A 21191-nucleotide genomic window follows, 5' to 3' on the forward strand; every position below is an offset into this window, starting at 1 on the left:
GTGATCTTTTATGTCCCTATCGTAATTGTTTCTGGCTGCCAAGAGCCACACCCATATAAGATGGAGAACTTAATCCATACAAGTTGTGTGTGTTCAGACTGTTTCACCACCTGGCTACTCTCCTACCTCTCTCCCTCTTCTCGGGCTTCCTTATTCCCTAAGAACCAATAAAAATGAAATTAGGGCTGCGCTGAGGGCCGAGGCGAGATAGCGGCCACCGAGGGGGTCGGGGAGGCTGCGCAAGGCGGCCAGCCGGGTCAGCCGGAGCAGCCGCCGCCCCAGCCGCACCCGTCGCCTCCCCAGCAGCAGCAGCAGCAGGAAGAGGCGATGGCGGCCGAGGCCAGAGAAGCGGTGGCGTCCCCTATGGACGACGGGTTCCTGAGCCTGGACTCACCCACCTATGTCCTGTACAGGGACAGAGCAGAATGGGCTGATATAGATCCGGTGCCACAGAATGATGGTCCCAATCCAGTGGTCCAGATCATCTACAGTGAAAAATTTAGAGATGTGTATGATTACTTCCGAGCTGTTCTGCAGCGTGATGAAAGAAGTGAACGAGCTTTTAAACTAACCCGAGATGCTATTGAGTTAAATGCAGCCAATTATACAGTGTGGCATTTTCGGAGAGTTCTCTTAAAGTCACTTCACAAGGATCTACATGAGGAAATGAACTACATCACGGCAATAATTGAGGAACAGCCCAAAAACTATCAAGTTTGGCATCATAGGCGAGTGTTAGTGGAATGGCTGAAAGATCCATCTCAGGAGCTTGAGTTTATTGCTGATATTCTTAATCAGGATGCAAAGAATTACCACGCCTGGCAGCACCGACAGTGGGTTATTCAGGAATTTAAACTTTGGGATAATGAGCTGCAGTATGTAGACCAGCTTCTCAAAGAGGATGTGAGAAATAACTCTGTCTGGAACCAAAGATACTTCGTCATTTCAAACACCACTGGCTACAATGATCGTGCTGTGTTGGAGAGAGAAGTCCAGTATACCCTGGAAATGATCAAACTAGTACCACATAATGAAAGTGCATGGAACTATTTGAAAGGGATTTTGCAGGATCGGGGTCTTTCCAAATATCCTAATCTATTAAATCAATTACTTGATTTACAACCAAGTCACAGTTCCCCCTACCTAATTGCCTTTCTTGTGGATATCTATGAAGACATGCTAGAAAATCAATGTGACAACAAGGAAGACATTCTTAATAAAGCACTAGAGTTATGTGAAATCTTAGCTAAAGAAAAGGACACTATAAGAAAGGAATATTGGAGATATGTTGGAAGATCCCTTCAAAGCAAACACAGCACAGAAAGTGACCCACCCACAAATATACAACAATAACACCATCCAGAAGAACTTGATGGAATGCTTTTATTTTTTTAAGGGACTTTAATGCAGGAGCTTAAAACTAGAGTGGTCCATTCCCTTTGCCTGTGGTGTACAAGACACATTGTACAGGTATTGCTTTTTAACAAGAACTAAGTGGGATGCTCCTTGGGTGCTGCTGCTATTCAGACTAGCTCTAAGTAATTTGATTCTTCTAAAGCAAAGTAATTGGAAGGGAGGGGAAAGAAAATTCCCATAAAGGAACTTTTGTAGTCTTATCAACATTTACTCTAATCCCTTAGCATCAACCCCTCCCTAAATGGTATCTGCGTCAGGATTTGTAGCGGTAATGATTGCAGTTCACTTATGTGTCATGGATATGAGGTAACTGAAGGTTTGGTTCAGTAAGCGGGGAATACAATTGTTACAGCAGATCTGCTATGCCACACTCACAGTATCTTGCTATCCCTGTAACCAACTAATGCCAAAAGAATGATTTTATAATAAAATTATAGATGTATCTAAAAACAAAAAAAAAATGAAATTAGTCCAATTAATAACCCTATAATGGCCGCTAAGTGTTCAAGTTAAAGGAAGAGTCATATGTCTCTCACTTTAAATCAAAAGCTACAAATGATTAAGCTTAATGAGGAAGATGCATCAAAAGTCAAGGTAGGCCAAAAGCTAGGCCTCTTGTGCCAAACAATTAGCCAAGTTTCGAAAGCAAAGAAAAAGTTCTTGAAGGAAATTAAAAGTGCTACTCCAGTGAATACACAAATAATAAGAAAGCAAAACAGCCTTATTGCTGATATAGAGAAAGTTCTCATGATCTGGATGGATGGTTGAACCAGCCACAACATTCTCTTAAGCCAAAGCCTAATCCAGAGCAAGGCCCTAACTCTGTTCCATTATGTGAAGGTTGAGAGAGGTGAGGAAACTACAGAAGAAAAGTTTGAAGGTAGCAGAGGTTAGTTCATGAAGTTTAAGGAAAGAAGCCATCTCCATAACATAAAAGTGCAAGGTGAAACAGCAAGTACTGATGTAGAATCTACAGCAAGTTATTCAGAAGATCTAGCTAAGATAATTGTTGAAGTCAGCTACACTAAACAACAGATTTTCAAAGTAGACAAAACAGTCTTCTATTGGAAAATGATGCCATCTAGGACTTTCATAGCTAGAAAGGAAAATTCAATGCCTGGCTTCAGAGCTTCGAAGGACATGCTGACTCTCTTGCTAGGAGTTAATGCAGGTGGTAGTTGAAGTTGAAGCTAATTCTCATGTACCATTCTGAAAATCCCAGGACCCTTAAGAAACATGCTAAATCTACGCTGCCTGTGCTCTATAAATGGAACAAGAAAGCCTGGAGGGCAAGCACATCTGTTTACAGCATGGTTTACTGAATATATTAAGCCCACTGTTGAGACCTGCTGCTCAGAAAAAAAAAGATTTCTTTCAAAATATTGCTGTTCATTGACAATGCACCAAGTCACCCAGGAGTGCTGATGGAAATTTACAAGGAGATGTATGCTGTTTTCATGCCTAGTAATACAGCATCCATTCTGCAGCCCGTGGAGCTATATCTCACTAAGGCAGATATGGGCGTTCTGGGCAGCTGAATCATCTTGAATTTGCAGGGTTAGACAGCTCTGCAGAGGAAGTACCCCAGACATCTGTGTGGGGACTCATGGAAGGTTCTGAGTGTCATGTAGGCTGTGTATGCATGGGAAAAATCTCTACAAGGCCAAGAAAAGATTGTCTATTTAGGGGCTAAGAGCTGAATGGGGATACTAAAGTGGAAGAAATTTGCTGAAATTTCAGGCATTCAGTTAAGACCTGAAAAAAGCCAGGTCTTAGAAATAAGACCTTAGAGCTAAGTTCAAAAATGAAATGGACCCACCCTAAAGAAAAAAATAAAATAAAATCAAGCCTAGAAGAACCAAAGAGATTCACTAATAATCAAACTACTTTGCACAACAAAAATTGACACTCTAATGAAAATGACCTAATATAGATTCTATACAATGCATCAACCAAAATGGTCAGTATACCATAAAAAAGTACTACATGTATGAACCATAATCAAGAAAAAGCAGTCAGTTAAAACAGACCCCATGATGACACAGATTATAGAATTAGCAGACAAGCACTTTAAAATAGCTCTTATAGATGTGTTCAAGGACTTAAAGGAGAAAATGATCATAATGAGTGAAAAGTTAGGAAGTCACAGTGGAGGAATGAAAACTATTAAAAAAGAAACTCTAGGACAGAAAAGTACAGTATAATACCGGAAATAAAAAATTCACTGGCACAGAGAAAACAAATATTTTTTAAATGTACATAATCCCAGTGCCCTATGGAATGATAATAAGCAGGTGGATATATATGTAATTGGAGTCACAGAAGAGAAGAAAGTGAGGGTAAACAAAAAAAAAGTTTGAAAAAATAATGAACAATATTTTCCCAAACTTGATTTTTTTTAAATCAACTTATAGACCCAAGTAATTGAGCCATCCCCAAACAGAATAGATGAAAAGAGAACCATACCTAGACATAGCACAGTTGCTATGAAAATTAAAGGTAAAAAGAAAAATTTTAAAGCAGCCAAAGAAAAAAATAAGAAACAATACAAACATCAACTGACTGCTCACAATAAACAAGAGAAGCCAGAAAACAAGGGTATGACAACTTTAGAATTTAGAAAGAAAAAAATTTTCAGCCCAAATTGTATAAACAGTGAAAAAATCTTTCAAAAATTATAATAAAATCAAGTTATTTTTAGGTAAACATAATGTGAGCGAATTTACTGTCAGCATACTTGCACTACAAGAAATGCTAAGAGAAGTTATTTAAGCTAAAGAAAAATAATACCAGATGAAAATTTGGGTCTACAAGAAAAAAAAAAAAAGTTTATTGTGCAGTATATTACATGTGTTTATTTACAGGCATGCCTCAGAGATATTACAGGTTTGGTTCCAAGCCACAATAAAGTATATATCATGATAAAGTGTGAGGCACCTGAATTTTTTGGTTTTTCAATGCATATACAATTTATGTTTATATTATACTTTACTAAATGGGCAATAGCATTATGTCTACAAAAACAATGTATATACCTTAATTTAAAAATACTTTATTGCTAAAAAATGCTAATGATCCACTGAGCCTCTAGAAATTGGAAAAGGCAAGGAAAATTGATTCCTCCTCTAGAGCCTCCAGAAGGAAATGTAGCCTTGCTAACACTGTGATTTTAGCCCAGTGAGACCCCTAGAGGACTTCTGATCTACTGCAAGATAACAAATTTATGATGTTTTTAGCCACTTCGTTTGTGGTGCGTGGCAGTAATAGAAAAGCTACTACACAGTGTTTGGGCAAAACCTATGATCAAACACTGGCTGACCACTAAACTATGAAGAAACAGAAGCAACCTCTACTTACAATAAACAACCCTGACTTACAATAAAAACAGGAATTTTAAAAAACTGAAGAGAGACATCAGTAGCCACATATCACAAGAGAGCAGTATCCACAGATTTAGTGCAAGTAAGCTACTAAACAAACAAACTAGCAGCAACTGCAATCCTTAGGAAAAATCACAATCCAGAATTGCTATTAATGCAATATATTACCTAAATTATCCAGTTCTCAACAACAAAAAATTGTAAGACGTGCAAAGATATAGGAAAGCATGATCCATACTCGGGGAAAAAAAATAATCCACCAATAGGCATGATCTCTGGAGTGGGCCCAGATGCGGGATTTAGCAGATAAAATCTTTAAAACAATTAAATATACTTAAAGGACTAAAGGAAACAATGTTTAAAGAATTAAGAAAAATTTCATGACAATAACAGTAAATAATCTTAATAAAGAGATGGAAATCATTAAAGAGAACCAAATAAAATTCTAGAGTTGAAAAGTTCAGTAACTTTCAGAAATGAAAACTTCACTAGAGAGGTTTAATGACAGACTTTAGATGATGGGAGAAAGAACCAGTGAACTTGAAGATAGATTAATAGAAATGATCCAATAAGAAGGACAAAAAGAAAAAATATATTGAAGAAAGCTGATGAGCAAAGCCTCAGAAACCTGTGTATTCCTTTCACAGGGCTACTCCAACAAAACATCAAAAGCTGGATGGCTTAAAGTAACAGAAATTTATTAGCTCACAGTTCTGGAGGCTAGAAGTCCAAAATCAAAGTATCAATGGGCCTATGCTCTCTCTCTGAAGACTCTAGGGAAGAATCCTTCTTTGCCTCTTCTAGCTTCTGGTAGTTACTAGCAATCTTGGCATTCCATGGCTCGTAGACTCATCACTGCAATCCCATGTTGTTCTCCCCATGTGTCTTCATGTCATCTTTTCTCTGTGCATGCCTCTGTGTCCAAATTTCTTTCTTCTTTTAATAACACCAGCCATTGGATTAGGGCCCAACCTAATCCAGTATAACCTCATCTTTACTTGATTTACATCTGCAAAGACTCTATTTCCAAATAATGTAACATTCTGAAGTTCCAGGTAGGCATGAACTTCTGGGGGACACCATTTAGTCTAATAGGGACATCATCAAGCATCCCAACGTACTGTCAAGCAGTCCCAAAGCAGCAGCACAATGGCTAAGAGGGAGGCGGGAGCCCCTACTGCAGTTTCCCACAATTTCATAGATTAGGACAGTAAAGAGACAACAAGCCCAAATGGATTCAAATAGTTTATTACTTATACAGAAGCAAGATCAGCCAGCATGTCATTGGCTCCCTATGTCCCTAGCTCCACAGCACACCACCAAGCCAGAGGGCCAGATGACAGGTTGCTCAGGCAGTAGGCTGCTCTGCTATTGGGCAGCTCCTTATAAACTGTAGCCAGCAAATTAATAGATGGACACAGAAGTCAGCAGCTCTTCCCCAAGTGGGTCAATGTGGAAAGTCCCATGCTCCACTGAAGCAAGGGGGTGGGTGAGGACCAGCCTGTGGTCTTCTGCAAGTTAGGGAGATACATGACAAACTTTTTCTTAACAGCTCCCCCAAAAGACTGCTTATCTCCCTCATTACACGAGGAACAGCAGGGTGTTTTAGCAAGATGGATCAAATTATGCTTTAACTTTGCTTACACGGTCTATAAGGGCATGCACCAGGATATCAGGACACAGCAGCACAGCTGTTCCTCTACACATAGATGTAATGGGAGCCCCAGAATGAAAGAAGAGAGAGAAATAGGCAGAAAAAAATATTTTAAGAAATAATGAGCAAAACTCCCCAATGGAATCCAACTAGGATAACTACAAAGAGATTCATGCCTACATACATCATAGTCAAACGGTTGAAGGCCGAAGACAGAGAAAATCTTGAAAGCAGCAAGAGAAGTAATTTTACTTATCACATACAGAAGAGCAGCAATATGACTAATGACAGATGTCCCATCAGAAACAATGGAAGCCAAAGGGCAGTGGAAAGACATATTCAAAGTATGGAAAGAAAAACAACTGTCAATCAAAAATTCCTTAACCAAGTAAACAATCTTTGCATGTTGAAGATGAAATGAAGGCATTTCCCAATCATAGAAGACTGAGAGAATTCATTGCTAGCAGACTTGTCTTACAAAAAAAAATTAAAGATAGTCCTTTGGACTGAAAAAAAATGGCTCCAGATGGTTAACTAGAAGCTACAAGAAAAAAATAAAGCACTAAAAATGGTAAGTATATAAAAGATATTTATATAAAGCCAAAAGTACACAAATATTTGTATAAAAGTATGCATACATTTTTCTCTTTTCTTAACTTCTTTCCAAGACATAAGATTTTATAAAGCAATAATTACAACACTGAATTGTTGGATTATAACATACAGAGATGTCATACCTGTGACAAAAATAGCACAAAGGAGGAGAAGGATATGACATTATATTGGAAAAAAGTTTCTATACCTTACCAAAATTAAGTTAGTATTAATCTTGAGTTTTCGTTAATGTGTCATGTTATTATTGCAACAAATTAAGATTTATGTTATAATCCCTAGAGGAACCACTAAAAAAAACACACACAAAAATAGCTTTTTTAAAAATCAACAAGAAACTCTCTGCCAGTTACAAGGCAGATTGGCAGGTTGGTAAAAAACCAAAATCCAGCCATATGCTGACTGCAAGAGGTGCACTTTAAATACAAAAACGTATTATTTATAAGGAAAAGGATGAAAAATATATGCAATGCAAATACTAAGTATAGCAAAAATTCTGCGAGTATATTAATATCAAACCGAATAGACCCAAATATTACCAATTCTCATTTAGTGGTAAGAGCCTGTGCATGAGGCAGTGAGACCCGCGTTTGAGCCCTGCTCGGCCCCTTACAAGTTGGGAGACTGGGGAAAAAAAATGATTCTAGAAGCTATAGTATACCAAGCTCTTTGTATAAATTATCTCTAATCCTCAAAAATCTTGTAAGATCAATATTATTATCCCCATTTTTACACTATATAACAGCTTAGTGGATAATAGACACACAATTACTTATAGTAATAATAATGGTTATTATTATTCCTGATTGTTCAGTAGATTCTTATTATGTGCCAAACACTCTCCCAGAATACAGTGATTACTAAGACAGGCAAAGTCCCGGTCTCATAGAGTTTATTTCTAGCAGGATGGAAATAGTAAGAAATAGTAATAATTTTAAAGCTGGGTGCAATGGTTGTGTACCTGTAGTCCCAACTACTTGGGAGGGTAAGGTGGGAGGATCATTTGAGCCCAGGAGTTCAAGTTGAGCCTGGGCAACATAGTGAGATCCAAGCTCTAAAAAGTAATAACAGTAATAATAATTTTAATCAGACACTAATCAGTACAATGCAGAGATTGAAAGTAGAATGATGTAGTAGAATGGGTGGGTAATCCAGTTAAGGAAGTGATATTTAAGCTAAAATCTAAATTACATGAAGAGACAGCCATGTGAAGATCAGGGAGAACACCAGTACAGGTAGAGGTAAGAGTGCAAAGGCCCTGGGGTAGGAACAAGCTTGGTATATTGGAGAAAAGGTCACTGTGGCTGGCGGGATGGCGTGGTCATCAGGAGGAGCGGTGCGCCGTGTGACGAGAAAGGCAGTGTGCGAGGCTCTGTCAACCAGAGAGGAGCATCCGCATGTTACTATATGCAATGGGAGGCCACTGGAGGGTTCAAAGTCAGTTGGTGACATAATGTGATGTACATTTTAAAAGAACATTCTCACTGCAGAAAGAAAACATACAGAGCAGCAGGAACAGAGGCCAGGAGACCACTTGGGAGTCACTGTGGCAGTCCAGAAGAAAGGAGTGGCAGGTCAGGTGGAGATAAGTGGGAAAATTTGGAATGGATTTTGAAGGCAGAGCTAACTCAGTGATAGCCTGGACTTGGGGTGGGGGAAGAGAAAGAGAGGAATCCAGGAGGGCTCCTAGGTTTGGAGTTCGAGCAACTGTGAGGGGTGGTGCTGTTTGCCAAGCAGGGGCTTGTTTAGAAATAGGGCAGAGGCAGGCAGGGTGGAACCAGGGGTGCTGTTTTAGCTCTATGAGGTTTGAGAGGCTTCTCAGACTTCTTAAACTATTTACTATGTCTCATCAACGATATAAGGATGAACAAGACAAAGGCCCCATTGTCAGGATCTCACAAGTCTAGCAGGGGAGAAGAATGAATACATAAGCATCCAAGAAAAATCTGTAGATACTTTTTAAAGAAGACACTATGTAAGCATGGGCCAATACACAAGCGGGGTCCAACAGATCAGCAGGGCACAGACATCTGGGAAGGCTCCACAGGCCAGTAAAGGAGCTCAAGAAATTTCACCCCAAAATGTAACTCCTTGGTATAAAGAGCATTTTGAATTAAAGGCCCTTCGAGATCAACAGGCATTGGAAGGGGTTTTCCTTCTTTCTTCCAGAAAACTAGACGCATCAAAAAAAATTATCTCAATATATTGCAGGAAAGATCAAGAATGCAACCGGACCTGGCCCAAATCATTGTAAACATAATACCTGTCTCTCAGGTTAATTTAATTTCCTAAGAGAATCATTTACAAGTCAATCTCTTTCCCTCCATCCATTCATTCTCCCAAGTATCTATTCATCCTCCCTAGTCACCATTTATTGCCCCTAAACAGAATTACTTATATTCCTCATCTCCCCCTTCCCCCTAAAATGAGGGTGTATAAATTCCTGGACCCCACTGGGATATGGGGGAATCACTCTGTGATTCTCCCCGTGCACACGGTAAATAAATCTCTTTCTCTTATTAATCTGCCTTATTGTGAGTTGATCTTTCAGCAAACCTTCCAGGGCAAAGAGGAAGTTTCTCCTCTCCCCCACTGTAGGAAGGCTTGGAGTTCAGATTCCAAGTGTGGATGAATTTGAACAAGCAGCACTGGAGTGAGGATAGATTCTAGGCAGAGGAGAAAAACTTACGCTGAGGTTCTCTAGAAGCGAGCCACACTCAAGGAAGATGGAGAAGACAAGTGTTGTTGAGGTTTAGTGCGAGTTAGTGGCAGATGATGGGACACCCTGGAAAAGCAGGTTAGAATCACATTTTAAAAGCCTCCAAAGACAGGCTGGGGCAATGGGTTTATCTTGTGGCCTACAGTGGATGGGGAGATATAGAAGAATTTTAAGCAGAAAAGTGACTTTCTTAGAGATATGTGTTAAGGTCACTCTGGCAAAGTGTTTGGAAAGCCGTGGTGATGGATGGCAGAGAGGAGGACACAGCAGAAGAAACAAAGCAGGAAGCCAGTCCAGAGATTATCCTACGGTCTAGGCGAGGGGTAAGGAAAGCCTGCAGGAAAGCGTTAGTAATGAAAACGAGGAGGAGACAGGAGGGAGGCTTAGTGACAGGGTTTGGTGATTGATTGGATGTGAGAAGAGAAGTCCAAGATAACGCTGAGATTGAGCATGAATGTCTGGGAGAATCATGGTGCCAGGGACCAAGATAAGGGACCCAGGAGGAGGAAGAGGATGGGGAAGGAAATGCAGAGCAAGGGGGATGATGAGTTTAATTTTGATCATGTTTAGTTGGAGATGCCAATGGGACGTCCGTTTTCAATTAGAAATGATCGATCAACAGGTGGGCATTGGTCCATGCTCGGGAGATGGCTCTCACCTCAAAGTAAAGAGGTGGGAGTCCCTGGCATCAGGAAAAACAGCTTGTCATGCATCAGGAACTGAGCTAAATCCTTTGCATAATTCTCTCTTTTCCTTCCCCATGACAGCCCCAGGGAGGTGAGTACTATTATTATTGCCATTTTTCAAATGAGGAAGCTGAAGGTCAGGGAAGTTGAGCCCCTTGCTCAAAGTTACATGCAAACTTAGTGGCAGAGTCAAGATTTGAACTTGTGCCCCCGATGCTGCTCTGCATGGTAAAATCAGGTGGGAAGGAGGGAGGCTGGGGGTTGCAAGGTGCTCCTCATGGACTCTGCTCCAATGCCCATGGAACCTGAAGACCTGAGGGACCCTTGAGTCCATTCTCCTGGCTCACAGACAGCGGTGACTGAAGCCCAGAGAGGGGAGTCAGCCCACCCACAGTCACAGCGTGCGCCAGGAGGGAAGACAGAGGTGGAACCTGGATCTCCTGACCAGCCCAGTGCTCCTCCTACTACGTGCGAAGCCTCCACGGGACAGGATCACCCTGAGCCTCCTGCCAGAGAAGCCCCAACAGCCTCTGTCTTTACACTTGGCATAAAATCTGAAAACTCCAAGCTCTGCATACTCCGGCCCCTCCACCTCTCCAAACCCTTTATACCACTCTCTCTCTTTGTCACTCAATGCAGTCCCACGAGCCAAGCACATGCCCACGCAGGGCGCTTGGGTTTGCTGTTCCCTATGCCCTCAGATCCTCTCCCTCCCATATTCTTAGGTGGCCGCTTCTTTCTTACCATCAGGTGGCAGCTACATTGCCACCTCCTCACAAAAGCCTGCTCTGACCGGCCAACCCAAAACGACCAGCCGTATCGCTCTCTGTCATTCTTAGCGATCCTATTTTCTTTGTGGCGGTTGTGACTATCTCAAACAAAGCACCTTATTTATCAATTTGGTTGATAACAGTGAGTCTCCACCTATCAGAATGTACAGCAAACTCTACCTTATTCCCAGAACTTGGAACAGAATTTGGCAGTGGAATTGCTGAATGGACGAAGTGAGGAAGGAAAGAAAGGAGGAAGGAAGGTGTGAGGGAGAGAGGGAGTGAACCCAGCCTTCGGACAGAGGAGGCAGGAGGGAGTTCCTCCAGGGCCTTTATGCACAAGGGACCCAAGGCCAGACCAGGCCTCCTGGGAGCACTCGCCTCTACCTCCCTGCTATTTGTATCCCAAGGACTAACTGAGAAAGCCACGGCCTGGGGGAAGCCGTTGACTCACTTTCAGAATAAAGAAAATAAGATCATGCCAGATACCGCAGACAGGCCTGGACGTCTGGGAGCAGGGGCCCCAGCACCGCCTGTCTCTCTCTCTGTCTGTCTCCCTCCACCCTACCAGCTCTCTTATCTGCTTCTGCCTCCCCTGTAGTGCCCACGCCCCCCACGGCCCATGGGCCAGGCTCTGGCTGCCCCTATCTGCTCCTTTCCTCCATCCCCAGCTCCCAGAGGCTCCTTTTCATCTTCCCCATCCTCTTATCTTACCCTCCCCACCCTGTCCTCCTACGGCTTGCCTTCAGCTCTGCAGCCCTTATCAGATGTCTGCTCCATCACACTTCCCCTATCTGCTCATCCCTCGCCCACACACTGTTGTTTTCTTGGCTTCTGGAAAGGGGCCCTTGGTAAGCAGCAAAGGCTCAGGGTTTGCATTCCAGGCTCCGGAGGGACAGGCGGGGAGAGAGGGGGGCAGGCCCTCGGAGGCAGAAGCAGAGCTCCTGACTTCACGCACAGCCCAGGACACAAGCTTTGGAATCAGCCCCCGCTGGAATCCTGCCTCCAGAGCTTGAACCGTTTTTCTAGCTGAGAGATGGAAGGCAAGTGGCTTTAACCTGCCTGAGCCTCGTCTGTAAGACAGGGCTTACGAACACCCCCCTCTGAGGATCACTGGAGGCCAAGGACAGTGCCTGCCGAAGGCGGGACGTGCTGCTGAGGCTCCGCGCTCATTCATCACCCTGCAGCCATGTACCTGTCTCCTCCTGGCACTCCTGGAAGGGAGAGCCTGTTATTGTTGACTTTCTACGAGTGATGGAACCGAGACACGAGAGGGTGACGACTTTCCCGAGGTCACAAAGCCAACGCCCAGTTGGCCATCAGTGGGTCCTCCCACCCTTTCCACACAGTATAGCAGCTCTTGACATGGGAGGGACTTCTCCACACCCACGCTGCAGTTGTCTGCCGTGATTCTGAACTCCGCGGCCCCGGGACCCTCCCCTCACCCCGAACATCTGCTTGGTCCCCAGACAAAGAGTGAAGGGGAGAACTGAGTTTCCTCTAAAGGAATGGGAGGGTCAGACTCCTTCCATCAGGGCCTCAGGAAATGACTTCAGCAGCCCCACTTGGCCAGTTTTCTGGTGTTAATCATTTTCTCACACCAAGAACAGCTTGTCACCACCTCCTGAGTCCTACTCTCCCTGACTATAATTAGGGATGTCACCTGGGTGTTGCTGTGGAAAGTGACACCAAGAGCCCTTCACACACCTGTTCTGGGAGGCAGTGGCAGGCCCAGCCCCGGGCTCAGCACAGAGCCAGCTGATGCCAGCTTGCCCGGCAGGACGGGTGGGTGTCACGGCGCTGCATAACGGGGCAGCAGCAGGCAGCCAGAGCTGCTGAGCACACTTCTGGGGCCGATCTCACACTGCTAGAGACCAGCAGTCGCACCCAGCTGCCTTACTTTGTGGGTGAGAAGACTAAGGCCCAGAGAAGGAAAGTGCCTTTCCGAAAGTCACACAGCACTAACTTCCTGGTATAAACATTCAAGTTTTCTGCCTCCCCTGCTCATACCCCCTCCCCCACATTTAGGATAGTAGTTCTTAACCAGAGGTTATTTTGTCACCCCCAGCCACCCCCCCCCCACACACACACCCAGGGAACATTTGGCAATGTCAGAAGACATTTTTAGTTGTCTCAACTTGGGAAGAGAGGTGGTTGGAAGGCAGGGATACTACTAGTCAGTCCTCTCTAGCAAAGACATATCCAACCCAAAATGCCCGTAGGGCCAAGATTGAGAAACCGTGATTTGGAAGCACCGCCACAGGGGCCTGCAGCTACGGATCACATCGAATGCCCTTATACAGCTGTCCGTCAGTTCCTTTTTGGCAATTGTTTGAGCTGGGCTATGGAACAGGGACAAAGTATGTCGGCAGCACTCGCTCGTATGTGGCCCAATGACTCCTAAGGAAGATAATTCCTGGCATTTCCCTACTTCTGCTTCATTGCTCAAGCTGTTCCCTCTGCATGGGAGGCTCACCCCCGGCCCTATCTTCTTGTGCCAAATCCCACTCCTCCTTCCAGTCCTGTCTGCTGCCACTGCCTCCAGGAAGGCAGCCCTGGTTTCTCCTGCTGGTCGTCATCTCTCACTCTCTGAACTCCAGGAGGACTTTGGCAATACCTCTGCCGACACTCACAAGAGCCCACCTTCTATTAGAATAAGGACCCGGTATAAACCCATGTCGAGTTTGTGGGCTCTGGAGTCTGAAACCCTGAGTTCCAATTCTAGCTACCTTGCCTCCTACTCGTGTGACTTTGAACAAGTTACTTATTAATAACTACTCTGAGCCTAACATTCCTTGTCTGTAAAATGGGGGTGAGGGTGTTCATAGTACCTGCCTCATGGGATTGCTAAGAACATATCCTTAGTTAATCCATATAAAATGCAGTATTTAACACAATCTCTGATACATCGGTGGTGTGTAATAAATGTTAGTGATCATCTTTATTATCTAAGAATTAGTGTTGTCCTAACTAAACCATGGTCTCCTTGGAGAAAGGACTCTATTCCCCCACCCCGCCTACACTTTACCTAAAACATGACCCTAAAAATTATAGTATTTTTTAAAAAATGAAGGCAGATGAGAAATGTCAAGAGCAATGATACTTAATCAACCTAGATCCTGGCCAACACCCATGACATGTGACATCCTTCAGGTCCAGCCTGGCTCAGTGCCTATAAGAAGTTGCCTTTGGCCGGGCGCGGTGGCTCACGCCTGTAATCCTAGCACTCTGGGAGGCCGAGGCGGGTGGATGGCTCAAGGTCAGGAGTTCGAGACCAGCCTGAGCAAGAGTGAGACCCCGTCTCTACTAAAAATAGAAAGAAATTATATGGACAACTAAAAATATATATATAGAAAAATTAGCCGGGCATAGTGGCGCATGCCTGTAGTCCCAGCTACTTGGGAGGCTGAGGCAGGAGGATCGCTTGAGCCCAGGAGTTTGAGGTTGCTGTGAGCTAGGCTGACGCCATGGCACTCACTCTAGCCTGGGCAACAAAGTGAGACTCTGTCTCAAAAAAAAAAAAAAAAAAGAAGTTGCCTTGACCCACACTGACAAAAAGAAAAAAGAAAGAAACATCCTGATGAGTCTCCCGCCTCATCTGATTGCGGGGACACAAGTACCCTTTTGTGCATTCTTAGGTAAGGAAGCATAATCCTGTGGGAAGGTTTCTCAGCCTTCACATTTGGGGCTGGATAATTCCATGTTGTGGGGAGCTTTCCTGTGCACAGTAGGATGCTTAGTGGCGTCCCTGTCTCTACCCCCTAAATGTCAGTAGCACCACGACACCCCCACAACACACACAATGAAAAACGTCTCCAGATATTGCCAAATGCCAAATGGAGAGGGGGCTACAGAATTGCCTGCATTTGAAACCCACCGGTCTAGGCCGTATATTCTCAGTGGGCGCAATATCACCCTCAAGGAGGCAAAAATTGGTTCCTGGAAGACAAAAAAAAAAAAAATCTTATCTTCTTGATGTATAAAGTGTGGATATATGTACAGTACACAAACAGATATACAGTATACTTGTGGTAATAAAATTTCACAGGGGGAGGAGATTAGGAGAAAAAAATGTCTGAAAATGTTCCCGGGAGTATGATAATGGAAAAAGATTGAGAAACACTGTTTTAGGCAAGTCATTCTTTGTAGGAATCATCAAACTAAATCAAACCATACACTGTTAAATGCCTAATATTAATAATAATAGTATCTGCCAACCTGTGTGCCAAGGCTTATGCGTGCTTATCCCAGGGAAGCTACAAAGGCAGTAAGTACTTCTGTGTCTGCAGTTTACAGGGGGAGGCCCCAAGGCCCGGGGTCACACGGCTATGACAGGACCCAAGGCAGATCTGTCTGACCCCACCAGGCCACCCCTTTGTCATTTCAGCATTGCTGCACCCGCTGGGTCACAGAGCCTTTCCCAGACAAGCCCCCCCAACTTGCTCCCTTATGCCCAGGCCTTGCCGTGACACCACCTGTAGCCTTCGGGGCTTTGAAAAGATAATCATGGCTGATTTCTCCAAGCCTGGTACCCGTACCGCCTTATGCACTCCTCCTAGCAGCCCTGCGAGGTGGATGCTGTTATTGTTGACGTTCTATAGATGACGGAGCTGGGACCCACACCGGTTCAGTGACTTGCCCAAGGCCACACAACCTGCAAGGCAGAGCTGGGCGTTGAATCCACAGCGTGGCCACCACACCATCGGCCTGCCTGCCTCCCCCACAGCCGCGACACAGGCACCCAAGGATGCACAGGACCTTAGCATTGCTCCAAATGATGTCAGAGCATTGTGCTCCCAGGAGCCTTGCCCCATCCGTCCCTCCACACAGCCTGGTCAGGAAGGCAGGGAGGGAGGGAGGCAGGGAAAGGGCTGGAATGAAGGCAAAAGCAGTTAGGAGAAAGGAGGCAGGGACCAGGGGCGGGAGCTCAGCTGCTGGGATGAGAGGGGGAGGAGGGAGCTGCACTGCTGAGCTATTTTTATGAACCTGAGAGCTGCTGATTTACATGTTTAGCGTCTCTTTGCATATTGAGGTCAGAAGGTCCCAACTCCTCATGTGAGAAGGAATAGAAATTCATTAGTGCAGCCTTCTGGAAGGCTCTTCAACCACACTATGCCCAGTGCTTCCCATGAGGGGGAAGACGAAGGGGCGGGGAAGGTCCAGCCCATGCGGCAAGAGTGTCCTGTGCGCTGGGGGAAGGAGCAGATTCAGAGTTAGTGCCAGCAGGACACCAGCGCCACTGCCTCCGCTCTGCATGGGCAGGTGACTCGGCTGCTGGGGCCTCAGTTTCCTCATGCACAAAGGAAGGAAAGTGGGGTAGGGGCTCTAGAAGTTGGGCAAATCGTTCTATAAATCAGTTCCTAGAACAGGCTCCTATCTCAAAGTGGGAAAAGTGATTACCCAAACACCTCAGTGGCCTTACCCTTTGTCCTGAAACTTGGGTTGCAAAAAAGGAAAGAAGGCAGGAAAAACCTCATGCACTTGCACTTGCCTTATCCTCAAGCTGCCCTGTGTAGTAGGTATTCACAGGATCCCCATTTATAGATGGGGAAACTGAGGCCTGATTTGGTTAGGTCACTTGCCTATAGTCCTGGTCTTAGGGGCAGAGCTGTGACCTGAACCGAGAGCAATCTGAGCCCATCGGTCACACTCCCAGCTATTACACTGTACTAACCCGGCAAACACACGAGGACAGGCAATGAGGGAGAACTCGAGCACAGGGACTGGGAGCAGGAATGAGAGAAATCTCTCCTTGGCCACATCGTCTGTCCCCACTTCCCTGCATATCTGCTGCATGAGTCCGGAGCAGGCCAGTCTGGGGGGTTCCTTGGGCCTCTGCTATACCCCAAAACCTTTGGCTTACACACAGCTTTGGTTTATCATGGCAGGAGCTCTGACCCCAATTCTATGTGACCCCAGTTCTATCCGTCCGAGTCCCTCCATCAACTAACTGATACAGTCTCGGTTCCGATTCTCCAGAGACAGGATCCATCCACTCAGCCCAGCCTGTGCACGGTTCCCCGCAGGTGGCCCCGCAGGTGTCCACTTCTGGTCCCCCGAGGCGTGGCCTGGAGTACAAACAAGGGAATTAGAGGCCACAGGCATACCAGGAGGGGCAGAGGAGATTGTGGCAGGGAGCAAAGGTTGGCTTCTCCAGTGGGGTTCACAAAGACAGTGGCCTTTGCTAGAATGGGGGCTACAGTGTCGGCGTCCAAGCCTGGCTGAAGAATGTGCTGTACAGGCAGAAGTAGTTCAGCAGAAAGAGTGGGTGACTGCCCACGCGGGAAGATAGGAAGAACACTCCAGAGTCCTTGCCAGAAAATATCTCCTCTGCCTGCCTGCCTGCCTAGTGCCAGAAGATCTACCATTGGAGATTCCTGTGGAAGCTTGTGCAGGTCCTTTAAGCTCCCCCAGTAAGAAAAGCACAAAGAATAGCCCTAGACGTTTTGCTCTGATGGGAGAGTAGGAAAGTGATGGGTGATTGTGGGCGTGCACGTGAAGGTCATAGCAGAAACTGCTGGTTACCTCCCCAGTATCCATTCTCTCCTTCTTCTATAAACAGATGTCTTATCTGGACACATGGCCACCCAGCTAAATGCTGCTGTCTTTCCCAATCTGCTTTGCAAGCTGTGGCCAAATGCTTGGATTGAAGCCAGTGATTTATGAGCAAAAGCCACAGGTCAGGCCCTTAAAAGGGAAGAAGTACGCTCTCCCTCCTCTGGCTGCTGCCTGCTGGAGCGAGCCCCGTGGTAGTGGGAGCTGAATCAGCCATCTTAGCCCCGAGATGGGAAGTGCATTTTGAGGATAGCAGAGCAACAAGATAAAAAGAGCCAGGTGCCCAGGGCCATAGAGCCACCAAGACAGCCCTGGACTGTTTGTATGTACGTTGTTACATGAGTGAGACATAAATTTCCTGCCTGTAAGCCAGGATTATCTGGCTCTTAGTTTGGCAGTCAATGTCTTTCGTGGCCTCGGGTAAAGGTGTCCTTTGGACTCATTCCCATGTCATTTTGTGGGGACAGCTTGGTGCCCTTCACAGAGAGGGAACGGGAATACCTGGGCCTGATAGCCTGAGTTCAGCTCTGATCCCAGCCCAGAGCCCACAACTCACAGACCTCTGCTGCCTCTGCTGTGGAGACTTTCTTTTCTGATTCTCAAATCAGGATCTAACGCTGGGTGTGGCAGGAGGGGGGGCTGAGGCAAGAGGATCACTTGAGGCCAGGAGTTGGAGACCAGCCTGGGCAACATGGTGAGGCTCCACCTCTAGAAAATTTTTAAAAATTAGCTGGGCTCAGTGGCATACACCCATAGTCCCAACTACACGGGGGGCTGAGATAGGAGGATCGCTTGAGGCCAGGAGTTTGAGACCAGCCTGGGCAATATAGCAAGACCCTCATCTCAAAAAAAAAAAAAAATCAGAATCTATTATAGTCCAAAAAAAGATTTGGAGGCCTCTTTGGGGAACAAGGAGCATTCTAAGGGATACAGCTTGGATAAAAAAATGTTCATATTCATGGGACATTTCAGACAAGTTTGAGAACACTGGCTAACCTAGACGCTGGGTTACACTCGAAAACCCAGAATGTCTAATGCTTTGTTTAGGAGAAAACTTCACTCCCCACTAGCCTAATCCTTCTCTTTTGTCCTTCACTCCACCACCTCGAATATTTAAGATAATTATCTGGACCATGAAGGTATTAAATTTACAACCTCTAGCCTAAATGAATCAAAGTAGAAGGTGGCCCCCAGGGAGAGACTAGTGCAAGAACCCAGCCTAGAACTGCCCACGAGTTACCCAGTGTAGCTTTCAAAGACAGGTTCTCCAACCATCTCTATGCTCCCAGTCATAGACCACACATTGAAAATCCCAGGGAAGAAGTAGCTATTTGGTTGGGGTTTGATATATGCCCACTCTTGGCTTTTTTTTTTTTTTTTTTTTTTTTTTTCTTTAAGAGACAGATCTCACTCTGTCACCCAGGCTGGAGTGCAGTGGCACAATCATAGCTCACTGCAGCCTCGAACTCATGGGCTCAAGCGATCCTCCTGCCTCAGCCTCCCAAAGTGCCAGGATTACAGGCATGAGCCACCACACCCAGACTAGGAAAGAAGTAACTGGCCCTCCTTGGCTTCCCTGGGAATAGGAGGTGAGCCCTCGGAATCATTTTCCCATCAAATCACACATATAGTGGTAGAGGGTTAATATACCACGAAGATTTGGGAAAAACAATGAGTGTCAAGCAGTCAAGAAATGGAAAAGTGCCCACTAGCTCTACTGTACCCTCTTGAGAAATAAAAGAGAAATCAAATAAAACAAGAGTAGAAGAATGGGACTCCAGAGAGAAGCTCAGAAGCCAAGAGAATTTTCTTTCCCACAGAGATATTACCACCAGTGGCATAATTTGATTTTCTAGCCCTGCCAGTGATTAAGTAAAGGAGAGGGAGCCGACACCGTGAGGAAGACAAATCGCAGGAGAATATCACCCGGACATGACCTCATCGCCACCCTCTGGAAGAGAGCTTTCAAAAGGCTGGTACGGTGAATTCCCGGGTGTCACAGCTAAGGCAGGGAAAGGACTCCTTATGGAGCAAGATTGAGTACAGTGGTCTGGTTTCGCTGCTTTCCCAGACTTCACGCTCTCTGGCAGGATTCCATGGTGCCCCCTTCCACCTGGATCCAACATGATGACTCTAGAAATGTAGTTTATCTTATTACACACCCGAATGCCACGCAGTTGTTCTTGTAAACAGAAGGGACCATGTTTTCTGCCATTACCATCTGGCCACCTGCTATGCTTCTCAGTACTGCCTCCTAAAAATACCCTTCTCCAGTGTCCCCTGTGAATTTAGCAGAATCAAGAGAAATATCAGAGTTAGTCTGCCCAGATTGGCTTGCCATCGAGGGATACTTTTATGATACACAATGCGGTGGGAAAGCAAAAGCCTTAGAGACAGACAGATGTGGATTAAGAAAGTAATGACAGATTTCCATATTGTAGCTAATACATATTATTTCCATATGGTGGCCACTGTTCTATTCACTTTATGTGGATTACCTCATTTAATCTCAGGAGCCCTTGGAGTTACGTAACAGTATTATCTCCATTTTACAGATACAAAAACTGAGACATAAGTAACTCGACCAATGTCACTCAGCAAGAAGACAGCAGAGCAGGTCTGACTCCAGAACCAGGCTTGCAGTCGCTCTGCAAAACTGCCTCTGGCGGAATGCTCAGCTGTCCCCACCTCTCAGATCCCTGGCGCAGACAGATTCAGCGACGAAGCAACTGGACAGGTGGGGAAGGGAAGAAAGACACAACTTGAGGGGACAAGGGCATGGGAAATGCAGCCCGGTTGTTTTGAGGACAGGCAGACAACATAAAGCGCAGGAACAGAGGGGGTCTGGGCAGCCCCTGGTATCCAAGGAGAGCCTGTGACGATCCTCCAAATGACACGCTCCCAGCATCATGGCTCTGGGCACTTACCAGGGCCAGGCAGGGTGGCAAGTTGTCAGAAATTCATGAACGGCTCCAACCCCAGGATGGATGGATAGATAGATAGATATTGGACCAGAATAATCTATCGGATGCTTAGCCACAGAAGAGACAGAGCCGTCTATGAGGAGGTAGGCGCATGGATGCCATGGCCAGGCACGGTACTGCCAGCACCAGACCCCAGGTGGAGGATGGGCTGAGGCAGCTGATACACTCCCTGCCCTGGGAGGGACAGACTGTAAACCTGGACTGGGCTGGACCTCCTGACAGCCCTGTAAACTCCGGCCAAGGAAGGCTTAGCTAGTGTGAGACGCCACCTTCCTGCCCCTTTCCCTGCTGTGCTCAGCGTGGGGCTTCCGATCACGTCTGGTCCTACAGATCATCACTACCATCACCTCTAGCATTTATTAAGCCCCCCCTTTGTGGCTGGCATGGTTCCAAATGCCTCCCAGGTGTTTCTTCA

The 21191-nt window shown here is 45.5% G+C and overlaps 1 protein-coding gene across 1 annotated transcript; it reads left to right on the forward strand.

The window, feature by feature from the left end:
- Positions 1-213: 213 nt before the first annotated feature.
- On the forward strand, positions 214-1822 carry LOC138384506 (protein farnesyltransferase/geranylgeranyltransferase type-1 subunit alpha). Its single transcript, XM_069470013.1, has one exon. The coding sequence runs from the start codon at positions 328-330 to the stop codon at positions 1351-1353; it is 1026 nt and encodes a 341-aa protein (XP_069326114.1). The 5' UTR covers positions 214-327; the 3' UTR covers positions 1354-1822.
- Positions 1823-21191: the final 19369 nt, after the last annotated feature.

The sequence above is a fragment of the Eulemur rufifrons genome, chromosome 6, assembly GCF_041146395.1.
Source record: "Eulemur rufifrons isolate Redbay chromosome 6, OSU_ERuf_1, whole genome shotgun sequence".
Lineage (NCBI taxonomy): Eukaryota > Metazoa > Chordata > Mammalia > Primates > Lemuridae > Eulemur > Eulemur rufifrons.

Excerpts from the sequence above, each read along its gene's own strand:
- LOC138384506 (XM_069470013.1), top strand. The coding sequence starts at position 328 with ATGGCGGCCGAGGCCAGAGAAGCGGTGGCGTCCCCTATGGACGACGGG.